At 37.7% G+C, this 22,230-nt stretch overlaps 1 protein-coding gene across 1 annotated transcript; it reads left to right on the forward strand.

The window, feature by feature from the left end:
- The first annotated feature begins 858 nt into the window (after positions 1 to 858).
- On the forward strand, positions 859 to 21,922 carry eef2b (eukaryotic translation elongation factor 2b). The gene is made up of 13 exons (XM_056272666.1): positions 859 to 1,013; positions 4,208 to 4,422; positions 6,804 to 6,985; positions 7,721 to 7,932; positions 9,929 to 10,107; positions 10,639 to 10,744; positions 12,208 to 12,460; positions 15,452 to 15,647; positions 16,040 to 16,406; positions 17,672 to 18,025; positions 19,339 to 19,521; positions 20,347 to 20,479; positions 21,520 to 21,922. Exons 1-13 carry the CDS (start codon positions 1,011 to 1,013, stop codon positions 21,711 to 21,713), a joined length of 2,577 nt encoding a protein of 858 aa, XP_056128641.1. The 5' UTR covers positions 859 to 1,010; the 3' UTR covers positions 21,714 to 21,922.
- Positions 21,923 to 22,230: the final 308 nt, after the last annotated feature.

Below are 22,230 nucleotides of genomic sequence, written 5' to 3' on the forward strand. Positions count from 1 at the left end.
TAATTTCACCAGTAAAGCATTAAAACATTGATATACGAATGAATGAATGAATGAATGAATGAATGAATGAATGAATGAACGAACGAACGAATGAATAAATTAATTATAGATTAACATAAAAGTAATACAATAGACACAAAATGTTAAAGAACTTGAAAATTGACAGCGTTTATTTTGTATGTATTCATTCTGTTATTTACTTAATATTATACAAATAAATAACGTCCTATTTAATCAGTTAAATGTGCATATATTTTACTTTTTTTTCTTCTTTTTTTTATTATACAACTAACGTCCCATTTAATTAATTAATTAATTAATTAATTATTATTTATTTGTTTGTTCGTTTATTTATTTACTTACTTAAATATGTTTTACAACTAGCGTCATATTTAAACATTAATATATTCATGGATGTGGCATTTATTTATTTATTATACAACTAACGTCCCATTTAATGTGCATGGATGTGACATTTATTTATTTATTTATTTACATAAATATTGTACAACTAGCGACCTATTTAAACATTTAGGTGTCCATGGGCGTGACCTTTATTTATTTATTTATTTGTTTGTTTGTTTGCTTGTACAATTAGCGTCATATTTAAACATTTAAATATTAATGGATGTGGCATTTATTTATTTACTTACTTAAATATTGTACAACTAGCGTAATATTTACGCATTTATATATGGATATGGCATTTAGTAATTTTTTTCAGCCATGCCATATGCATATGACTGATAAATGCTGTATTAAATTTAATCTATTACTGTTTAACACATTGGATGGATTTTGCCTCTGTGTGACACCTATGGTGTGACACTAGGAGGAGCTATATATTTCAGCGTTGTCTCTGCGTCATGACGCTCAGATGAACGCGTCATCTGGATATAAGCGCGCGCGGCGCGTGACGCGTCCTTCTCCCTGCCTGTCCCCACCAGCGGAAGGCAGCGTGCTCTCTGTTCCTATATCAGTGCTGAGTGAATCCAGAACCATCTGCCAAAATGGTGCGTATCGTTCATATTGTTTGATTAGATACCGTTGCGTGGGGAGCGGATTCAGATGTTAGAATAATCATTTTTGCGTTTAACGGGATTTTTGGTTAGATGTTTTAAGGGAAAAGGCCGGCTAGTTGTTTTCCACAAAACAAAATGGCAGCGGCTGTTTTGCGGCATGACTCATTTATTAAAACACTTAGCAAATTATTTGTCGTTGTTTTGTAACTGTGTTATAAGTACTTTATTACATTCTCGGCGAAATGACTCAAACCACAGCCTTATTGTTAAATTGAGTCGTTTAGTTTGGTTTTCCCGGTTCTTTCAGACCGGGCCGGGCTAGCCTGTTAGCTCACGATGCCACGTATTGTGAAAAAAAAGAATCGTGTGATTGAGGAAAATCTAACTTATGACTCCCTGGTGGCCCTTTCTGTAATTATCTATCTTCATATTGTATTTCTACTCCTGGTTCTTATGTTTTCCGCCTGTTAGTGAGGGTCTGTGTGTGGTTTTATTCACTTTGCCGGTTGGTTTAACGGCAGACTGGCCGCACGCGCACCGGCACTCCGCAGTCACGTGGGAACAGTGACGTAACCAGTGCGTGTCCCGCATGTGCGGGTTTATCAGCGTGGCCACATCATCATCACGCACATGGCCGCCTATTGTTTGCGCAACGGCTTCTGGGAGAAAGGGCGCAAAGCGATTAATATTTATGGAGGTTCATTTACTAACCGGTGCTTTATTCGCCATTGCGTGTAACATAACACCGCAGTAAAATAAAATAAAGAAACAAACAAAAACAAAAAAACACTACGCGTTACTGCCAGTTTATTATACTTTTGACAGGTTCTGCTATATGCACCTGACACGTGATTTATATTGAACATGACACATTTGATATTTATATTTGGGAAGCAACATTTGCGTTCTTAATATGCATGCATGTGTGTGAATAAAACATAAATACACACACTATATGTTATACACACTAATGTCAACATTTGAAGTGGATCAGTGAATCAATGTTGTCCTAAGACAAGAACGGGTATTGTTCAAATTCAAAATTGATCCACTTCAAATGTTGACTGCTGTATGTGTGTGTGTGTATATATATATATATATATATATATATATATATTACACACAATACAGTATACTTTATTGTCCCCTTAGGGAAATTAAGTGTATGCTCCATTTCCAAATCACACAATAAATAAATTAATGGCATGCATTTCACCTAATCAATTGAAACATTAACGCAGAAACGGAGTAGACGGGCGTCATATTGCCCAGCTCAAAAAAGGCCACTGCTATTGCACAAATAACACCTGCATAAATCATAAGACCAGCAATAAATAACCAACAGTAAATAAGAATAAAAAATAAATCAATAAATAATGTTAGATAATTAATGCTAACCAGAGACTATCATGTGCCTTTGTTCTTGCCATTCAAGATTCTAATGGAGGCAGGCACAAGGAGTTTATAAATATTATTTACTCATATTAGTGGTGGAACGGATCACAAAATTCACGGTTCGGATCATTTACGGTTTTTGAGCAACGGATCGGATTAGGTTTTATATATATATATATATATATATATATATATATAAGTGGTGCACGATATATCGGCCGCCGATATGGTCTTTTTTATTTTTTTTATTCACAATTCTGTATCGTTTCGATGTCAAAATATGTCCGATAATCATTCCTGTGTGTTTGACGTGTGTGTAGATGTGAGTGCGGGGATGTTTGTTTTTGCACGAGCGCAAGTCCTGTCAGTTTAAACATTAAGCGCAAGAAGACTGGAACTCGCGCGCTGTTTTCTGTCAGCCTTACTAAGGCGTATTTTTGTCCCGCCGAAGCCTTATTTGACCGGTGAGTGATGATGACCGACTGCTGCGCTTGTTTAACTGAGAGAACGAGCAGAGAGAGTGAAAGCCCCGGTCGCGCATGCACTCTCACCGTCTTCAAACTGTCTTGCTCTCTCTCCCTCGCGCATATTAATGAATTGAGTTGACTGAATATCTTTGAGAATACACGATAGTAAAAGGTCGGAAGACCAACGTTTTTTTCCTGAACTACCCCTGGTTGTGAATTGTGCTATAACAACGTTGCCTTATCTTCTCTGAAAAGCTTTCCACACATTCAGATGACATAAACCACACTTTCAATAATCAAAAAAAAAATCTATCTAGTGATGAGATGTTTTCTGTGTTGAGACAAATCCTGTGCGATGTCCTAAACTGCCTGGATAATCACACAACGTGTGCCGCGGTCCATTAATGACACGTCCAAATCGTGAACTAATGACTCCTTTGAACCGATTCACTTTAATGAATGGTTAAAACAACTGATCTGTCCAACGCTGAACTCAAGAGACGCTTTACAATCGGAAACACTTTACAAAAAGGTTCAAATTATTAAACTTTGATTTTCATTAATTACTTAAATCTCACTTGAAGTTCTTCGATAGTACAACGAAAACTACTAGCCTAACTGATAAAAGTTCACTATTTATTTAAGACAAGTGAACCGTAAGTAATAAAATAAGAACAAATGCACAAATTACAAGCAGAGATGAATACTAAGTAACAAAGTCTAACAGTATTCAGGTACAGAAATTAATAATTTAGCTTAAATGTAAAAACACTATTTGTTCACTGTAGAAATTAAATAGTTTAATCTTTGGTAAAGCTGTATTTTGTTTTAATATTAATATTAGGACAACCGTAGGAATATTAGGTGTGTTCTGTCACTTTAAGGCCGAATGCACGGACCGAAGAAACGGACACGCATCCGGTTTCTTTCTCAGCTGTTCACTTATGACATAAAGGAGAGAATACTTGCCAAGACAGGCATTTTGGTATCAGTATGTGGATGTGAACGTTCAAGGTCAAGGAAACGCTAAAGAGGAATCAATTCGGTGTTTGAGCGCTATCAGAAACGGGTCTCTCTCTCTGTGCGCGCGCTTCGGGTGCGACTAATTTTTGCGTTTAAAATTGTTTGTGTAAATTGTCAAGACAAAACAGGTCCAAATGATAGACTTTCACTCTATGATGGTTAAATTGAGCAGTTGATCCGTGAATCACGTGCGTGCTGATCCGTTCCACCCCTAGCTCATATAGTGGTTGGATCAAAGGATGCTCTTTCCACTCCTAAATTTTATATTTAATATCTCACTGCTCCCTTCCTCTCTTCCAGGTGAACTTCACAGTCGACCAGATCCGTGCCATCATGGACAAGAAGTCCAACATCCGTAACATGTCCGTGATTGCGCACGTAGACCACGGGAAATCTACACTGACCGACTCTCTGGTGTCCAAGGCTGGGATCATCGCTTCCGCCCGCGCCGGAGAGACCCGCTTCACTGACACTCGCAAAGATGAGCAAGAGCGCTGCATCACCATCAAGTCCACGTAAGGCACCTGGAAATATCTGGGAATTTTAATATTTCGAGCCTGTAAATAAAATGCCGTTAAATACATATAAACATTAACATGCATAACTAAACCTGGAAATATCAGGGAATTTTAATATTTCGAGTCTGTTAATAAAATGCATATAAACATTAGCATGCATTACTAAACCTGGAAATATCAGGGAATTTTTATATTTCGAGTCTGTTAATAAAATGCAATTAAATGCATATTAACATAAGCATGCGTAACTAAACCTGGAAATATCAGGGAATTTTAATATTTCCAGCCTGTAAATAAAATGCATATAAACATTAGCATGCATTACTAAACCTGGAAATATCAGGGAATTTTAATATTTCGAGCCTGTAAATAAAATGCATATAAACATTAGCATGCATTACTAAACCTGGAAATATCAGGGAATTTTTATATTTCGAGTCTGTTAATAAAATGCAATTAAATGCATATTAACATAAGCATGCGTAACTAAACCTGGAAATATCAGGGAATTTTAATATTTCCAGCCTGTAAATAAAATGCATATAAACATTAGCATGCATTACTAAACCTGGAAATATCAGGGAATTTTTATATTTCGAGTCTGTTAATAAAATGCAATTAAATGCATATTAACATAAGCATGCGTAACTAAACCTGGAAATATCAGGGAATTTTAATATTTCGACCCTGTAAATAAAATGCATATAAACATTAGCATGCATTACTAAACCTGGAAATATCAGGGAATTTTTATATTTCGAGTCTGTTAATAAAATGCAATTAAATGCATATAAACATTAGCATGCGTAACTAAACCTGGAAATATCAGGGAATTTTAATATTTCCAGCCTGTAAATAAAATGCATATAAACATTAGCATGCATTACTAAACCTGGAAATATCAGGGAATTTTTATATTTCGAGTCTGTTAATAAAATGCAATTAAATGCATATTAACATAAGCATGCGTAACTAAACCTGGGAATTTTAATATTTCGAGCCTGTAAATAAAATGCCGTTAAATACATATAAACATTAACATGCATAACTAAACCTGGAAATATCAGGGAATTTTAATATTTCGAGCCTGTAAATAAAATGCATATAAACATTAGCATGCATTACTAAACCTGGAAATATCAGGGAATTTTTATATTTCGAGTCTGTTAATAAAATGCAATTAAATGCATATTAATATAAGCATGCGTAACTAAACCTGGGAATTTTAATATTTCGAGCCTGTAAATAAAATGCCGTTAAATACATATAAACATTAACATGCATAACTAAACCTGGAAATATCAGGGAATTTTAATATTTCGAGCCTGTAAATAAAATGCATATAAACATTAGCATGCATTACTAAACCTGGAAATATCAGGGAATTTTTATATTTCGAGTCTGTTAATAAAATGCAATTAAATGCATATTAACATAAGCATGCGTAACTACACCTGGAAATATCAGGGAATTTTAATATTTCGACCCTGTAAATAAAATGCCGTTAAATGCATATAAACATTAGCATGTGTAACTAAACCTGGAAATATCAGGGAATTTTAATATTTCGAGCCTGTAAATAAAATGCATATAAACATTAGCATGCATTACTAAACCTGGAAATATCAGGGAATTTTAATATTTCGAGCCTGTTAATAAAATGCAATTAAAAGCATATTAACATAAGCTTGCTGTAACCAAACCTCGAAATATCAGGGAATTTTTTATATTGGAATCCTGTAAAAAAAAAAAAAAAAAAAATACAGCTAAATGCATAGAAACATTAACATGCATAACTGTCCCTGAATATTTTTTTTCAGGGTTATTTTAATATTGGAAGCCTGTAATTAAAATGGTTAAATGCATAGAAACATTATCATGCATAACTAAACCTGGAAACATCAGGGGCCTTTCAACATTTCAACATTTCAAGCCTGTAAATTAAATGCAAATAGATATCATCATGCATAACAGCATGGAAATGTCAGGTAATTTTAATATTGCAAGCCTATAAATTAAATTGATAGAAACATTATCATGCATAACTAAACCTGGAAATATCGGGGAACTTAAATATTGCAATGCAATCAAATATACTATCATCCATGTCATGACTACAAATTATATTGTAGGGAGTGGGTGTGATGTGCATGAGGGCAAAGTGCTGTTTACCTGCCATGCTTTATGGTATTGAGTCCCACTCCGATAAAATTAAATATTTGTGCATTTCCATGTTGAGAAAACAAACCCTGTGCCCTACACCCTGTTATGACTTATATAACCCGAACCAATCATCTGTGACATGCTCACTAGAACAGAAACAAAAGCAAAGTCGAGTGTCTAATACTGATGTACAAACTGTTGTGCCTCTTTAACAGCGCCATCTCCCTGTACTACGAGCTGAGTGAGAATGACATGGCCTTCATTAAGCAGTGCAAGGATGGGTTGGGTTTCCTCATTAACCTGATCGACTCTCCCGGCCACGTGGACTTCTCCTCAGAGGTCACGGCCGCTCTGCGTGTCACAGATGGAGCTCTGGTTGTGGTGGACTGCGTCTCTGGTAAGTGTTTTACTATGTTTACTGTGCATCATACTGTCATTGATATGTAGCACCGAATGAATTGCCAAATTCGGTCTTAAAAAGAACTGATTCATAGAAGGGATCGTACAAGGTTGTTAAAGTGCTTGATGGACTTGAGTTTGCAGGTTTTTTAATTTAAGTCCTGGAAAACCCTTAAAAACAGCCATATTTATGAAAAGGTACTTATTGAAAGACAATATATTTGAAATTAGTTTAATGTTATTGATGCACCAATCTTTTCACACAAAATGAACACTGCAACCCATCTGATATAGAGCCATTTTGTATGGCTATGAGTGTGATATTGCTCAAATAAATATCCAAATATATGATTCCTATCATTAAGGTCAATCATATATTCATCGGAGAAAAAATCAGTTTGAATAAGGAAAGCAATATCTTTGTCATAGTATCCTTTTAATGGCTAATACCACAGTCGTTGCCTTTCTTGCACTTTATTTATACAATTGTTTCATTAGATTATTTTTTGGTTATAAATTTACCTTTTTTAGAATTTGAAAGATAATAAAGGTATTGTTTTGATAAGTGCATTCTTTGATTGTAGTCCTTGAAAACCAAAAAGAAGTCCTGGAATTTAATTTTGCAGTGTTTGTATGAACCCTGTCATAGGGCCCTAGTTATGACCTTCATAGGGTTTAATATTAGCTGGTTGCTGAATCTACAGGATGCTAAGTGTGTGTGCTTTTTGCTCAGGTGTGTGCGTGCAGACCGAGACGGTGCTGAGACAGGCCATCGCCGAGCGCATTAAGCCCGTGCTGATGATGAACAAGATGGACCGGGCCCTGCTGGAGCTGCAGCTGGAGCCTGAAGAGCTTTACCAAACCTTCCAGCGCATCGTGGAGAACGTGAACGTCATCATCTCCACGTACGGAGAGGACGAGAATGGACCCATGGGTAACATCATGGTGAGAACATGCACTCCTTCGCTTAACGGTTGTTTAATTTGCTAAAACGGTCTATGAGGAGAAATCATGCACCACTCTGATGAGCTGACGAACACCTACTAACCCAATATCTGAGACCTGCGCTGATCCTTTTGTGATTTGGTAACGCTTTACAATAAGGTTCATTAGTTGACATTAATGTATTAACTAACAATGAGCAATACATTTGTTACAATATTTATCAATCTGTTAATGTTAGTTAATAGGGCTGGGTATTGACACAAATTTCACAATTCGATTTCGATTCACAAGCTTGCAATTCGATTTCGATTCAATATTGATTATTTTGGATATCAGGTACAATACATGGCAAATTTTCTCAAGGAAAACAAATCTCAACTAATGTTGTAAACTATGGGAGTCAGTTGTAGCCTATAGGCTTCATTAGCCGACTATAATATTGAAGGTAAAAATTTACTGATTTGTAGCTATACAAACACTTAAATTATTATTATAAAAATAAATAAAAGTGTAAAGTTATATGAAATATAAACATTTAAATGGTGGCTGTCATGAGAACTTGCCAGATTTATTCAAACATGCATTAAATATCGAAGAACATTAAAAATTATAATGAATATGTAATATGGTGCATATATTTAGCAAAATGCTCTTTAGAGTTAATTTTTCTAGCTGATAACGAGTTTATGGTCACTGGATATGGTTTTTTCTGAGGTAAATGTGACGTTACATTGTTTACAAGTTGTTTTACTGACGTCTTTCCACGGTTGAAACACTGAGCGACTCCATGTGACATGATACGGATTTCGATAAGTTGTACTCTATCTTTTAACACACTTTCAGACGTTAATTCATGTTTATTTCGTGCTGTAACTGGTATTATTAAGGCAGAAGAGGAGATCATGTGCTTCTCTTGAGCTGAGCCAGAGCGATCTCACGCCACAGTGCCAAAACAGTATTTGTTTTTGAATTTCGTAAGAAAATGGACGAAATTTGAGACTTTATTTAGTATCAATAGTAACAAAGCACAAAGATTATTGCGATTTATTGGATGGGATGCGCACTACAATGTTCCATTCATTCATCAAATGAAAACAGGATGACTAATCGATTCTTGAGATTAAAGAATCGATATCGGTTCGTAAAAATGAGAATCGATTAATATCGAGAAATCGATATTTTTTTACCCAGCCCTATTAGTTAATAAAAATAGTTGTTAATTGTTCATGTTAGTTCACAGTGCATTTCAGATATGACGCAAACAATGAATTGAACATGCACCAATGCTATATTTTTTTTAAATTTCATAATCATTTAACAAACAAGTATTTGTTACTTTAATGAGCTCATTGTTTCTGCATCAAATTATTACATTGTTTAAATTAATACATTTTTAGCTAACTGTGACTTCTGAAATGCTTAACTTAGACCGTGTCCTCTGATAACAGATCACTGTAAATTGTAATGCATTTTCTGTAAAGCTGCTTTGAAATTGTGTATTGTGAAAAGCGCTGTACAAATAAATGTGAAATGGCTTTATGCACAGGTGCACTACTTCCTGAACTTCAGCCAGCTCCTTTGTTTCCTGTCTGCCATTATTGGACAAACTGATTAATCCAGGTGTGCCTGATTATTGTTACTGAGGCCAGGCACACCTGGATTAATCAGTTTGTCCAATAATGGCAGACAGGAAACAAAGGAGCTGGCTAAAGTTCAGGAAGTAGTGAAGCGGTGCATAAAGCCTATTGAATTAACTAATGCTAACAAATACAACCTTTGATTTCAATAATGTATTAGTAAATGTTGAAATTAATATTAACTAAGATGAATTAATACTGTAGAAGTGTTCATTCTTAGTTCATGTTAACTAATGAACCTTATTGTAAAGTGTTACCATGATTTTTATTTTATTTTTATATATATATATAGCAATAGCAAATGATGTTAGGTGAAGTTAGGTTGATTTCTGATCCATATTTATACTGCGTTCTCTCAGATTGATCCAGTGGTCGGTACTGTGGGTTTCGGTTCCGGTCTGCACGGATGGGCCTTCACTCTCAAACAGTTTGCTGAGATGTATGTGGCCAAGTTTGCTGCAAAGGGTGAAGGTCAGCTGAGCCCAGCTGAACGCTGTAAGAAAGTGGAGGACATGATGAAGAAACTCTGGGGTGACAGGTGAGATTCACGAGGATAAAGAAATAGCGAAATAAACCATAAATATCATTTTATTCATTCATGTGAATTGAATAATCGTCAAAAGTTCTCTAATGCTCAGCAATGCTGTTCATTTAATTTTAAGAAAATCAAAACGATATTATGAAATATTGCAATTTTAAGTTTACTATGTGAATATATAGTAAACTGTAATTTATTCTTGTGATCAAAGCTGAATGTACAGCATCATTACTGCAGTCTTCAGTGTCACATGATCCTTCATCAGGTTTGTATAATACGCTGATTTGCTGCTCAAGAAACATTTGATTATCAATGATAAATATTTCAGTATTTTGATGAATGAAAAGTTCAAAAGAACTTTTTATTTGTTTTAAATAGAATCTTTTGTAACATTATAAAGTCATTACCCATTATCTAATTAATGCATCTTGCTAAAAAACAACTTGTGAACCCAAAAATTTGAACTTACAAATTACTCGTGCTTATTAAATTCAGCTGTTACGCGTTACTCATTCGCGGCTCCTCTTCCAGGTACTTTGACCCGGCCAATGGTAAATTCAGCAAGTCCGCCACCAGCCCTGAAGGAAAGAAGCTGCCCCGCACCTTCGCCCAGCTCATCCTGGACCCAATCTTTAAGGTATAAATCTGTTTGCCAACCGAACAAGTAGGGTTGGGTACCGTCACATTTTAACCAGTATGGTATCTGAAATTCGGTGCCGGTGTTCTGACGATTCATGCTACCCATCGAGATTAGCTTCTTACTGGTTATGCGCATGTGCAGACTCAGTTTTTTTTAACAAAAGGTAAATTTTCATGCGTTATAAAGTAATTTCCCTTTAAAAAATGATAACTACCATATGAATATTTGTACGGTCAGCCAGCTGAACAAGAATAACTGAAAGTTTCAGTTACTAAGGAAAGGTCAATATTTAATGATAATTTTTACTTTTCACACCGTTTTAAAAATAAAAATAGTAGTATACAGTAGCTACTCATTACTTAGAATTGTATTATAATTGTATTTCATATAATATTAATCGACATTCTGTGATCGATTCGCACTACGGTAGCATTTTTCGACAAGGCAACACAAATCGTCAGAACACCGGTACTTTAGGCATGTTTACCTCAATAATTGTAAAGAAACAAAGTCATTTGTAGAAGTGTTATTGACATTTCGCCAGAGCTGCTTTGGTCTCTGTTTGCCAATGTCTGTGATGCTTGAATATTAATAAAAACAACCATTTTAGTTTAATTTTTTTTATAATTTCTATGAAATTATCTTCCACAAATTCTGTTGCGAATTTTCTAGTTATCAAATGATAACATTAATTGATCTTTTATATGATATTAAACTTTTTTTTTTTTTTTTTTTGGTCAAACATGCCGCACAACTGAGCTTTATACTGTTAAAATTACAACATAGAAGAAAGTGTGATTATTGCTTTATTTTTTAGTGTTGATAATATTATAATATAATTTAATAATACTAAGTTAAACCAAACTTTTATTTTGACGGGTTGTGGTGAAGACCTTTTGAGTTTCCGTGTGATAATGATATAACGATAGTTTTTCCCTGAATACATTTTCAGAGCCGCTCTGTAAAATGCAGATGTTCATATAGTGAGACGGCAGAGGCAGAAAAACTGCGTGTGATAAATGAAATCGCCTGTCTGTGCCACTCATTCACACACAACATGCAGGATTCGTATTTAAATAGTCTCACGCCCAGATGCATTCTCAGGCACTGAAATTTGAAACTGGTTGATTTAATGTAAATTGGTATTCAGTAGTACCGACCTAATTCGGTCGGTGCCATTAAAGTACCGAGTTCAGTACCCAAGCCTCAAATCTGTTTTCGATACTCCGGTGATCATACCTCACTTCCTCAATCTCCAGGTGTTCGATGTGTTCTTAGAGATGTTTACCTTAATAACTGTAAAGTAGCGAAAAAGGTACAGTTGGGTACCGGCACCGAATTTCAGATAGAGGTTAAAATGTGAACGGTACCCAACCCTCGCAAATGCAATTAATCGTTCAGCCCTATTGCTAACCGAAGCCTTGAATCTGGTGATCATACCTCACTTCCTCAATCTCCAGGTGTTCGATGCCATCATGAACTTCAAGAAGGAGGACACCGCCAAACTGATTGAGAAGCTGGACATCAAGCTTGACACGGAGGATAAGGAGAAGGAAGGCAAGCCGCTGCTGAAGGCCGTGATGCGCCGCTGGCTGCCCGCGGGAGAAGCTCTGCTTCAGATGATCACCATCCACCTGCCCTCTCCCGTCACGGCCCAGAGGTACCGCTGCGAGCTGCTTTACGAAGGACCTGGAGATGACGAAGCTGCCATGGGTACGACAGCCGTTTTATACGTTTCTCTGCTGTGTTCAGGGCCGGATTTATGCTCATGCATAGGAATTCTAGGCACGTGCCTATTATTGCACGCCTGGGAGAAATGTATATCATTTTTGGGTTACAATTTATTTTAATGTGTCATTGTTAGTTTAATTATATATTTAAGTACTGAGTGATATTAATTAACTACATGTACTTGCAATAGGGTTAGGGTAGGATTGGGGTTTGGTTGAGAGTTTGTTTCATGTAATTATGCCTAATTTACTGTTATTACTAGGGATGGGCATGATTAATCGACGATCGATAATTGATCATTAAGAATTTCGTCGATCACGTTAATTTGTTATCGATTAAACTAATGCTCGTTGCGTAGTGTGAGTGGAAAGTGAACGGAATAAGGTTCCCCGGGCTGGCCATGTTAGCGCGGAGGTACCTGTGCATCCCGGCAACGTCAGTCCCCTCAGAGCGGGTGTTTTCGGCGGCTGGACTGAAGCCTTGTTTACACTCGACGAGCGCGAAGGTGCGCGCGGCAAAGTATTCGGTGTTCAGGCGAGCGCGTCGAGTATAAACGCCTCGTCCGTTTGGGGAGACTCGCGCTGCAGAGCCAGGCGAAAGTATAAACAAGGCTTGACTGCCACCAGGTTGCGGTCGCGTCTGACCCCAGATCATCAACATGCTTATCTTTCTCAACAAAAATCAGTAGACTGGTGCAGAAGTTGTATGTGAGTTACTAGTTTTTTTTTATGAGGCTTTGTTAAGTAGCCTAATTTGTTAAGTAAGTTAGCCTAGCCTAATTGATTGTTAGGTAGGCTAATCTCTCTCACCCTCTTTCTCGACAAAACCAGATCTAAGTATTATGTTTTTGGTTAAGTTATTGTTTAACATGATTTTTTTGTTTTTATTATTTTGGATATAACGAGGGTCTCCGTTTAAGAACGCCAACTCGCAGCTGCAGGTTACGTTGCTTTAGAGCACCGCAGCGCATATATCTTCAAGTTTAGCCTAACCAAACGTCCAGTTTAACTGCCACAAGTTTATCATCTTGTAATAAAGATCTCAAGGAAAAACACGCTGTATTTTTGTATTTTCATTGCATTTTTAATTTATAAAAATTAATGAATTTGAATATAAAAATATTAATGATTAATCCGACGATCGACTAAGAAAATTGAATCGAATGCCCATCCCTAGTTATTACTATGGTAAGTATATGTAACTGTAGTACACTGTAAAATGGTGTACACAATTTTGGTAATCCTTTATTTTAAGGTGACGTAGTGACGCGTTGCTACATGTACTTATAGTATCATGAAACGGTTAGTTCCAGTCCTTGATTCTGATTGGTCAATAGTTTTATTCACGTTAAAACACAGCTTTAACCGCTTCACCCAACGGTGCTATGGATCACTACACACACCCCTAGCAACCACTCTTAGCTAGCAAACATGTTAGTTCACATTGAGAGTTGAGTTTTGTGAGTGAGCGAGTGTACCTGCATTTAAAGTTGATAGTGTTTTCCTTCAGCTCAGTCCTATATTCGTAATAAAATATCCATTTGAATGTGCGCAGCTTTATCTTGTTGTTTTAACAGTTATGGGGTTTTTCCTTGCCCTGACATGCTAGTGATTTGTCAGTTGCTTCTGTGTTTACAAGCTTTAAATCCTTTCAATATAAAAGTCTTTTCTCCTGACTGACTCATAAAGACAGTCTTTGTCTCCATCTAATGGTGAATTAGTGTAACTTCTGTTGCGGTTCACGGTCATGGTGACACTATTTTTTCCAGCGGAAGGAAGGCTTTTAGTGGTTTTTACTTTATGAAAGTTGCATTAATGCATTTTTTTTATTTTTTTATTGTGTGGTAACCGTTTTATAAAAGCGATAAGGTACTCTAGGCTAGTGCTCTATCGTGAATAAGTCACGGTTGACTCCACTTTGCATCGTGCCTAACAGCGCCCTTCAGCCGTGACTTGTTCATGATGCAGCACTAGCCTAGAGTACCTTATTAAATAAAAGGAAATTATGCATTACAATTAACCCTAAACCAAATCCCAACCATAAGTCTACATTTAGTTCAATGCAACTACATCACCTTAAAATAGTGTTTTACCATTAGAGTGAAATTAAATTCGATTACACTAAGACGAATCATATCTAAATTAACAGTTTAAAATATCGTCACTGTCAGACAAACCTGGTTTTTGTTTTTTCTCATAAATCATTACTATTGGTCACCCTTTGTTTGTCATTGGGTTTTACAAATACAACCAATTGAAAACTCGTAACGCCATTGGATCCTTAAACTAGCACCTTTTTAACTTATCGTAAATGAAGCGGCGCATGTAGTTTGCACAGTCACTGCTTGTTTGCAACGCAGTGGTAAATGAGGAACTGGTTGTTTTGAGTGAGTTTCTTTTGCCCATGATAAATTAGATAAATCCGGCCCTTGCTGTTGTATTGAATTATACCATGTTTCATCTGAATACTCTAAACCGTTTTAAAGCATATCTTTCAGCCAATCAGAATAGTTAATCATCTTTCTATGTTAGTGCACTGCTTTCATCTAAACGCACTATTAGTATAAAGATGCTGCATAGATGCAAGTAGATCACTTCACGCATCTCTCTCGATAATTGTTTGAAATTAATGCTATTTGTTCAATTTTGCGCACTATTTTATTAGAGTCTGATTTAAAGCTGGGCAAATTATTCGTGTCTAATGGTCCGTAACTGATGAAAATAACTGTAATTTTTACCCTTTTGGTCAAATATTGTGCTACAAACATTAATAGCAGTTTTAACTTGTTAATGCTTGTAAATAACCATGGTATAAGTAGGAGAATCCAGAGCTAGGTGTGCATTAAACCATTTGAATGCACTCCACTTCATGTCGGGTGGTTCTTTGCTTCTATGTTGTGTATTAAAATAGTCAAAGGCTAACTGTGCATTAAAACTATCTCTTACATGTCTGATTTTGTTGTTCTCTTCACAGGTGTTAAGAACTGCGACCCGAAGGCTCCCCTCATGATGTACATCTCAAAAATGGTGCCAACCACCGATAAGGGCCGTTTCTACGCTTTCGGCCGTGTGTTCTCTGGTGTCGTGTCCACTGGGCTGAAAGTGAGAATCATGGGACCAAACTTCACCCCTGGGAAAAAGGAGGATCTTTACATAAAACCCATCCAGAGGTCCGTAGCGCTACACATGCATTAACACTAATCTACTAAAAACCTACATTTTTTTAATTATATTAGTGCATCACTAATCGCATCCAACATAAAAGTGTGTTTACATAATATATGTTTGTGTGTACTTATGTTTACTTAAATTTATACATGCATGTGTGTATATATCCAAATTATTATACACCGTAAACACACACTTTTATTTTAGATGTGATTAATCATTACCCAGCCCTACATTTTTGTTAACCGAAAAATGGTTAAATCAAATTTAGCAGAGCTGTATATAATGCGTTAAAAATATTAAGTGTTTTTGTTTTTAGCCGTATATATTCATCGCCAAAATTTCTGATTTAACATGATTAACTTAAATAAAATGTACCTCCTTTCTGACCCAGGACCATTTTGATGATGGGTCGTTACGTTGAGCCCATTGAAGACGTGCCATGCGGTAACATCGTGGGTCTGGTTGGTGTGGACCAGTATTTGGTGAAGACCGGGACCATCTCGACCTTCGAGCATGCCCACAACATGCGTGTGATGAAGTTCAGCGTCAGCCCTGTGGTGCGAGTGGCGGTGGAGGCCAAGAACCCTGCCGACCTGCCCAAACTAGTGGAGGGACTCAAACGTCTGGCCAAGTCCGACCCCATGGTGCAGTGCATCATCGAGGAGTCCGGAGAGCACATCATCGCTGGCGCTGGAGAACTTCACCTGGAAATCTGCCTTAAAGATCTGGAGGAGGACCATGCTTGCATTCCACTGAAGGTTTGTGCATGAACGACTGTCTTTAACTCATGTGCGTCAATTTAAAAAGTTACACGGGTCCATAGAGGAGTTGAACTCTAAAAAATCAAAGCCATAAATTTGAAAAAGTCTGTTCCTAATTTGGAGTTGATGTTTCAAAAAATGAGCTTTCATTAAGATTTTGTTTGGGTGCAGTAGCAGATTTTCCCCATTAGATGCCAGCAAAACTAAGTGGTTGGATTTGTGATTTGCTGTAGGTTTTCTCTAGCCTGGGAAAACCCAGACAACTTCCGGCAAATGTAGATTTGCTCTGAAAGTTAGTCTGGCAAAGAGGTTATTCAAGCCCATTTCCAATCCGCCGAAATCGCGGCACCAATCAGAAGCGTTGGGGCGGGCTTAACACGATGACGACAGCGCTGGGATTTTGAAGCAGATTTTGTAGCCTACATTACAAAGATGGATGCCGCCGCCGAACATCACTCGTTCCAATCAGCTATCGCGTCTGTTTTAAGCGATTTAAACGTTTCCTTTTAGTTAAAAACCGAGCAAAGAACAACACTCGGAGATGTGTCTCCGCCGCTCTGCATACGTCATCTCCTTCATCGCTCTGATTGGGTTTAGGTCTATCCGTGACGTCCGTTGGTGACGCCCCTCTGGAAATGATTTGTCTATGACGCTTTGCCAGACCATAACTCAGTTACAACTGAGAATGCTCTGGTTTTAACCAGGCTAGGTTTTCTCTTCAATATTACACACACGCACAATTATTATTACACTCACCAACCACACTCTTGGCATTCATAGCAACACACCCTCACAAAATTGTAGCTGCATAATTTGCTTTATAATATGCAGAAGCAGAAAACAGGAATAAAACGAGTATTTGCTTTATAGGCCAAACCTGAGAAAATTGCACCATCTGGTAAAAAAGTGGAAAACCATGTCCGTTTTAAGCATGTCGTTGTGTAAACGTACGAGAGTGAAAAGCAGTGCTGCAGCAATAGGCTATACAGTTTATAAAAAAAATTTTTTGATCTTTAAATCATGTAAGTGTATTCTAGCAGACTACAAAAATAAAATTATGAACTTTAAAGTGCCCATATTATGCACATTTACAGTTTCTTTAGTGATGTAAACTTGTTTTGTAAGATGGACCCAGAAAAACTTAGTGTTATTGTTTGTTGTATCTGTCATATTACAAACAGTCTGTGAATCTGTTCAGGCAGTAAATTTAAATGCAACTACCCTGATGTAACCTGTAACCCGTCGATCTCGCTCCCCAACAGAAATCGGACCCCGTTGTGTCATACAGGGAGACGGTCAGTGCAGAATCAGACCAGATGTGCTTGTCCAAGTCCCCCAACAAACACAACCGTCTCTACATGAAGGCCAGACCGTTCCCAGACGGCCTCGCCGAAGACATCGACAAGGGTGACGTGTCGTCCCGTCAGGAGCTCAAGACCCGAGCCCGGTATCTGGCTGACAAGTACGAGTGGGAGGTCACAGAGGCCCGTAAGATCTGGTGCTTCGGACCCGACGGGACCGGACCCAATGTCCTGGTGGACGTGACCAAGGGAGTGCAGTACCTGAACGAGATCAAGGACAGCGTTGTTGCTGGCTTCCAGTGGGCCACTAAAGAGGTGAGAGACGTTCAGGGTTAAATGAGATTGGGTTTGGGTTAATAATGGTTCTGTTGGTGTCCTGGCTGGTCTATGAGGAGAAATCATGCACCACTCTGATGAAGTGATGGATAACCCCTACCACTATTATCTGAGACCTCCACAGACATGAACACATTCAGATCTACAGTGTTGTCTTGAAGGACAATTGTTCCTGAACATTCATTTTGAATATTTTATTATAATTAGGGGTGTCATGATGCATTCGAGACGTTTCGATACAAATACTGAACTCGCTATGATAATAGCAATATTTTCTTTTTCTTTTTTGCCGTCAATAACATATTAAGCCTTCGTGTCTCAGAAGATTTGAATTAGACCTGATATTATTTTAAAATGCCTTTGACACTCTTTGGATTTAAGATTGAGAAATGGACTTTAAATGGAGAGACTGAAATCTGTAATTATAAAAATTAGGGGTGTCCCGATACACAAGCTGCAATACAAATCGTGATACTGAACTCACGATATGATACTATAGTCTTTTTTTTTAACTATCAGGACCCACAAATATTCCCCTACTGCGTTATACATTATATCTAGTATTTTATTGTATTAATGTCAAACTCTGATTTTTTTTTTTTTTGATCTCTTGCAAACTCTCCCAGTGCTCTCCATGTCCTGCCTCTCCCGCTATTAATGCACTAATACATATAAGAATAAGCCATCTAAAATCATACTTCTAGAACTAAATGTGATCTGGTGATATAAATTGTTTGCGCTTTTATTTTGAGTGCCGTCCTCGGATGATCAATGCAATCAATCAGTTTTAATTGTAAGAAAGCATGTCAATCACTGTTCCCAAACTCTAAAGGGTTCAATTTAATTTTGCATTCTCATTCATGATGTTTTTGCATGTCACTAAAGCATTTAAACGTGCATGTTATACGTGCGTTGTAAATCTGTTCATCATATTAGGCCTTCGTGTCTCTTCAGAAGATTTGGATTAGACATGATTTTACAATGTCTTTATGACACTTTAAGTTTGAGGAATGGAGAGAGAAATCTCTCAGGTTACTTTTTGGGTGAATACCTTATACAGAAAGCTGAGCCTTGCATAAAATTAGTCAATCTTTTTTATATTGTGATATAACGATGTATCATGCACCCCTAATTATAATTTTAATAAATATTAATGCTAATATTTTAAGACTTCTTTCCTCCCTGTCCTTTTTGTACTTTCTTGCTCCTGATGTTCAGCTTTATTTGCTGAAATATGAGAGTTTTGCGAGCGTTATTGCGACACATGCTCACGGTCTCGTCTCTCTCCTCAGGGTGTGCTGTGCGAGGAGAACATGCGTGCCGTCCGCTTCGACATCCACGACGTGACTCTCCACACGGACGCCATCCACCGCGGCGGGGGCCAGATCATCCCCACGGCCCGCAGGGTCCTGTACGCCTGCCAGATCACCGCCGAGCCCAGACTCATGGAGCCCGTCTACCTGGTGGAGATTCAGGTGAGCGGACACGTGCAAGAATAAGAACCGATAGATGACTTTTTTACATAGCTTATGTTTATCAGGGTTCCCACTGGTCCTTGAAATCCTTTTTCTTTTCTTTTTTTTTCAGTTTCACAAACTTTCAAGCCCCTGGAATTTTTTTTAAAAATAAACATGCATAGATGCAGGTCCTTGAAAGTGCTTGAATTTATTTAGTGCAAGAAGTTTTCTGCAAAAAATTCTATATTCCCTCCGGTCCGCTAATGTGTTATTTCGCCAACACTTCGTGGCCTATGCATGCTAGCTTGCTTGATTTACGTTATTTACACTTTTAAGTGTTTCTCGCGCGAGGTACTTTGTGTTGTACGTTGTCATGATGTCACGTGCGCACAAAACTACTATGATGGTACCTCAACGTTTGTTGTTGGACACAATAAAGTCCTTGAATTTGAGGGTATTGGACCTGGAAAGTCCTTAAATTTGAAGTTAGCCGAGGTGTGGGAACCCTGGTTGATGTCCTGGCTGGTCTATGAGGAGAAATCATGCACCACTCTGATGAAGTGATGGATAACCCCTACCACTATTATCTGAGACCTCCACAGACATGAACACATTCACATCTAGTGTTGTCTTGAAGGACAATTGTTCCTGGACATTCATTTTGAATATTGAAATCTAATTAGAGATGTCACGATACACATCACTATTCGATACAAATACTGAACTCACGATATGATACTATCACAATAGTTTTTATTAAAATATTACTCAAATATTCTGCTTTATATTCAACATTATGTCTAGTATTTGAATGTTTCTCACCCGCATCTCTCTCTCTCTCAGTGCCCGGAGCAAGTGGTCGGCGGCATCTACGGCGTGTTGAACAGAAAGCGAGGTCACGTGTTCGAGGAGTCTCAGGTCATGGGAACGCCCATGTTCATCGTTAAGGCTTTCCTTCCCGTCAACGAGTCTTTCGGTGAGTAGCCGTTCTGATGCTAGCCTGGCTCCGCCCTCCTACGTACTTGCGCTCCATTTTCATTTCCCATCAGTACGTCGTCTGGGTTTGCGGTTTATTCTGGGTTTTCTCCGGCCAATTTTTACCGGTCCAATCAGCGAACCGAGGGAGCGGCTGAGAACGATGATGTTGAGGTCGTGCGCTAGTTTAGTAACGACCAAACGCTAGCGATTTGTTGAAGTTTAAAACTATTGGATCTGCCATAACCAGAGTACTCTCCTTAAACGCTTGTCAATGGGGTGTGGCCAGACTCTCTATACAAATGAAATGTATGATGTATAAATGTATTCCTTTTCAACTGCTGCTTTCTTCATTGCATTTTTAATTAAATTTTCTTCTTTTAAATCAGACAAAAGCATTGTATTAATTTACCAAAATTCACTTTTTATTGACCACTCTTTAACGACTCGTTTAAGTCACATTTTATTAAAGGTCCGTTATTGTATAACTTCTAAAGTATTATTTTTGGTTTTGGTGTCCTTAAGAATATATATTTGTGGTATAAGTACAAAAAACACAAAAACTCAATATATATTTTTACAGCTGCTTCTCAGGAGCTCTGCCAAGAACAGGTGGATTTTGGCCCGTCTACTTAATATTCATGAGGCTCTCTTCTGATTGGCCTGTTGTTTTCTGAGTGACCCACCATTGGTGGGGAAGGAGACTGAGTAGTTCTGGCATCACATTTATACAGAAGTTGTGAAAAGGCACAGCTACTTTTATGCAGGTTGTGTGCATTTGTCTGTGGATCGACTGTTTTGAGACTTATTGGGTAGAGTCTGGTAGGACCAGGCTATTCCGATTCCTCATAGCATTTTTAATGTGTTTTTTTTTTTTTTTTTTTTTTTACTCAGACAAAAGCATTGTATTAGAAGTAGATTTTTATCAAGATGCACTTTTTATTGACCACTATTTAATGACTCGTTTAAGTCACATTTTATATAAAAACTTGTCTTTGCAAATGTGTAACGCTAATGTTCTGTGTGTGTGTGTGTGTGTAGGATTCACAGCGGACCTGCGCTCCAACACCGGCGGTCAGGCGTTCCCTCAGTGTGTGTTCGACCACTGGCAGATTCTGCCCGGCGACCCCAAAGACGCCGCGTCCAAGCCTTTCCAGATCGTCGCCGAGACACGCAAGCGCAAGGGCCTGAAAGAGGGCATGCCGGCACTCGACAACTTCCTGGACAAGTTATAAACCGCTGAACGACACGCCTCCCACTGTAACCCAACCTCGGCGCTTTACTCTCTCATTCCCGTGTCATTCCTTCCCTCCTGCACTCGCTTCCTTCCCTCAGAGTACACGAGAGGGACTGGACTGGACAGGGCACAAACATCACATCTCTCACAGCAAACAGGAAAGTGGATTATGTAAATCTAAATAAAGAAAATAAAAATTGAAAATTACTCGAGTGTGTGGCGTTTCATTGCTGGTCTGTTCAGATGTTGATTTCATGCATTTATGGGCTTCAAGAGCATTTTCTCTTTTTTAGTCTGTTAAACGGTTCCATGGTATAACTTCATTTTTTTAAAATGTCAAATATGTAGTCTTTGTTTATAATTAGGCAGGAATTAATGCCCTAAAGCGTTTAAAGTTCTGGTGGTGATTTTAATTACAGTAGTCAAGTGGATCAGAACTTCCATCAAAGTTATACACGAGTTTTGAACAATATCCATAACTTTACACATTTTTGATCCACTTCAAATGTTGACTT

The sequence above is a fragment of the Rhinichthys klamathensis genome, unplaced genomic scaffold, assembly GCF_029890125.1.
Source record: "Rhinichthys klamathensis goyatoka isolate OS25496 unplaced genomic scaffold, OSU_Roscu_1.1 h1tg000342l_1, whole genome shotgun sequence".
Taxonomy (NCBI): domain Eukaryota; kingdom Metazoa; phylum Chordata; class Actinopteri; order Cypriniformes; family Leuciscidae; genus Rhinichthys; species Rhinichthys klamathensis.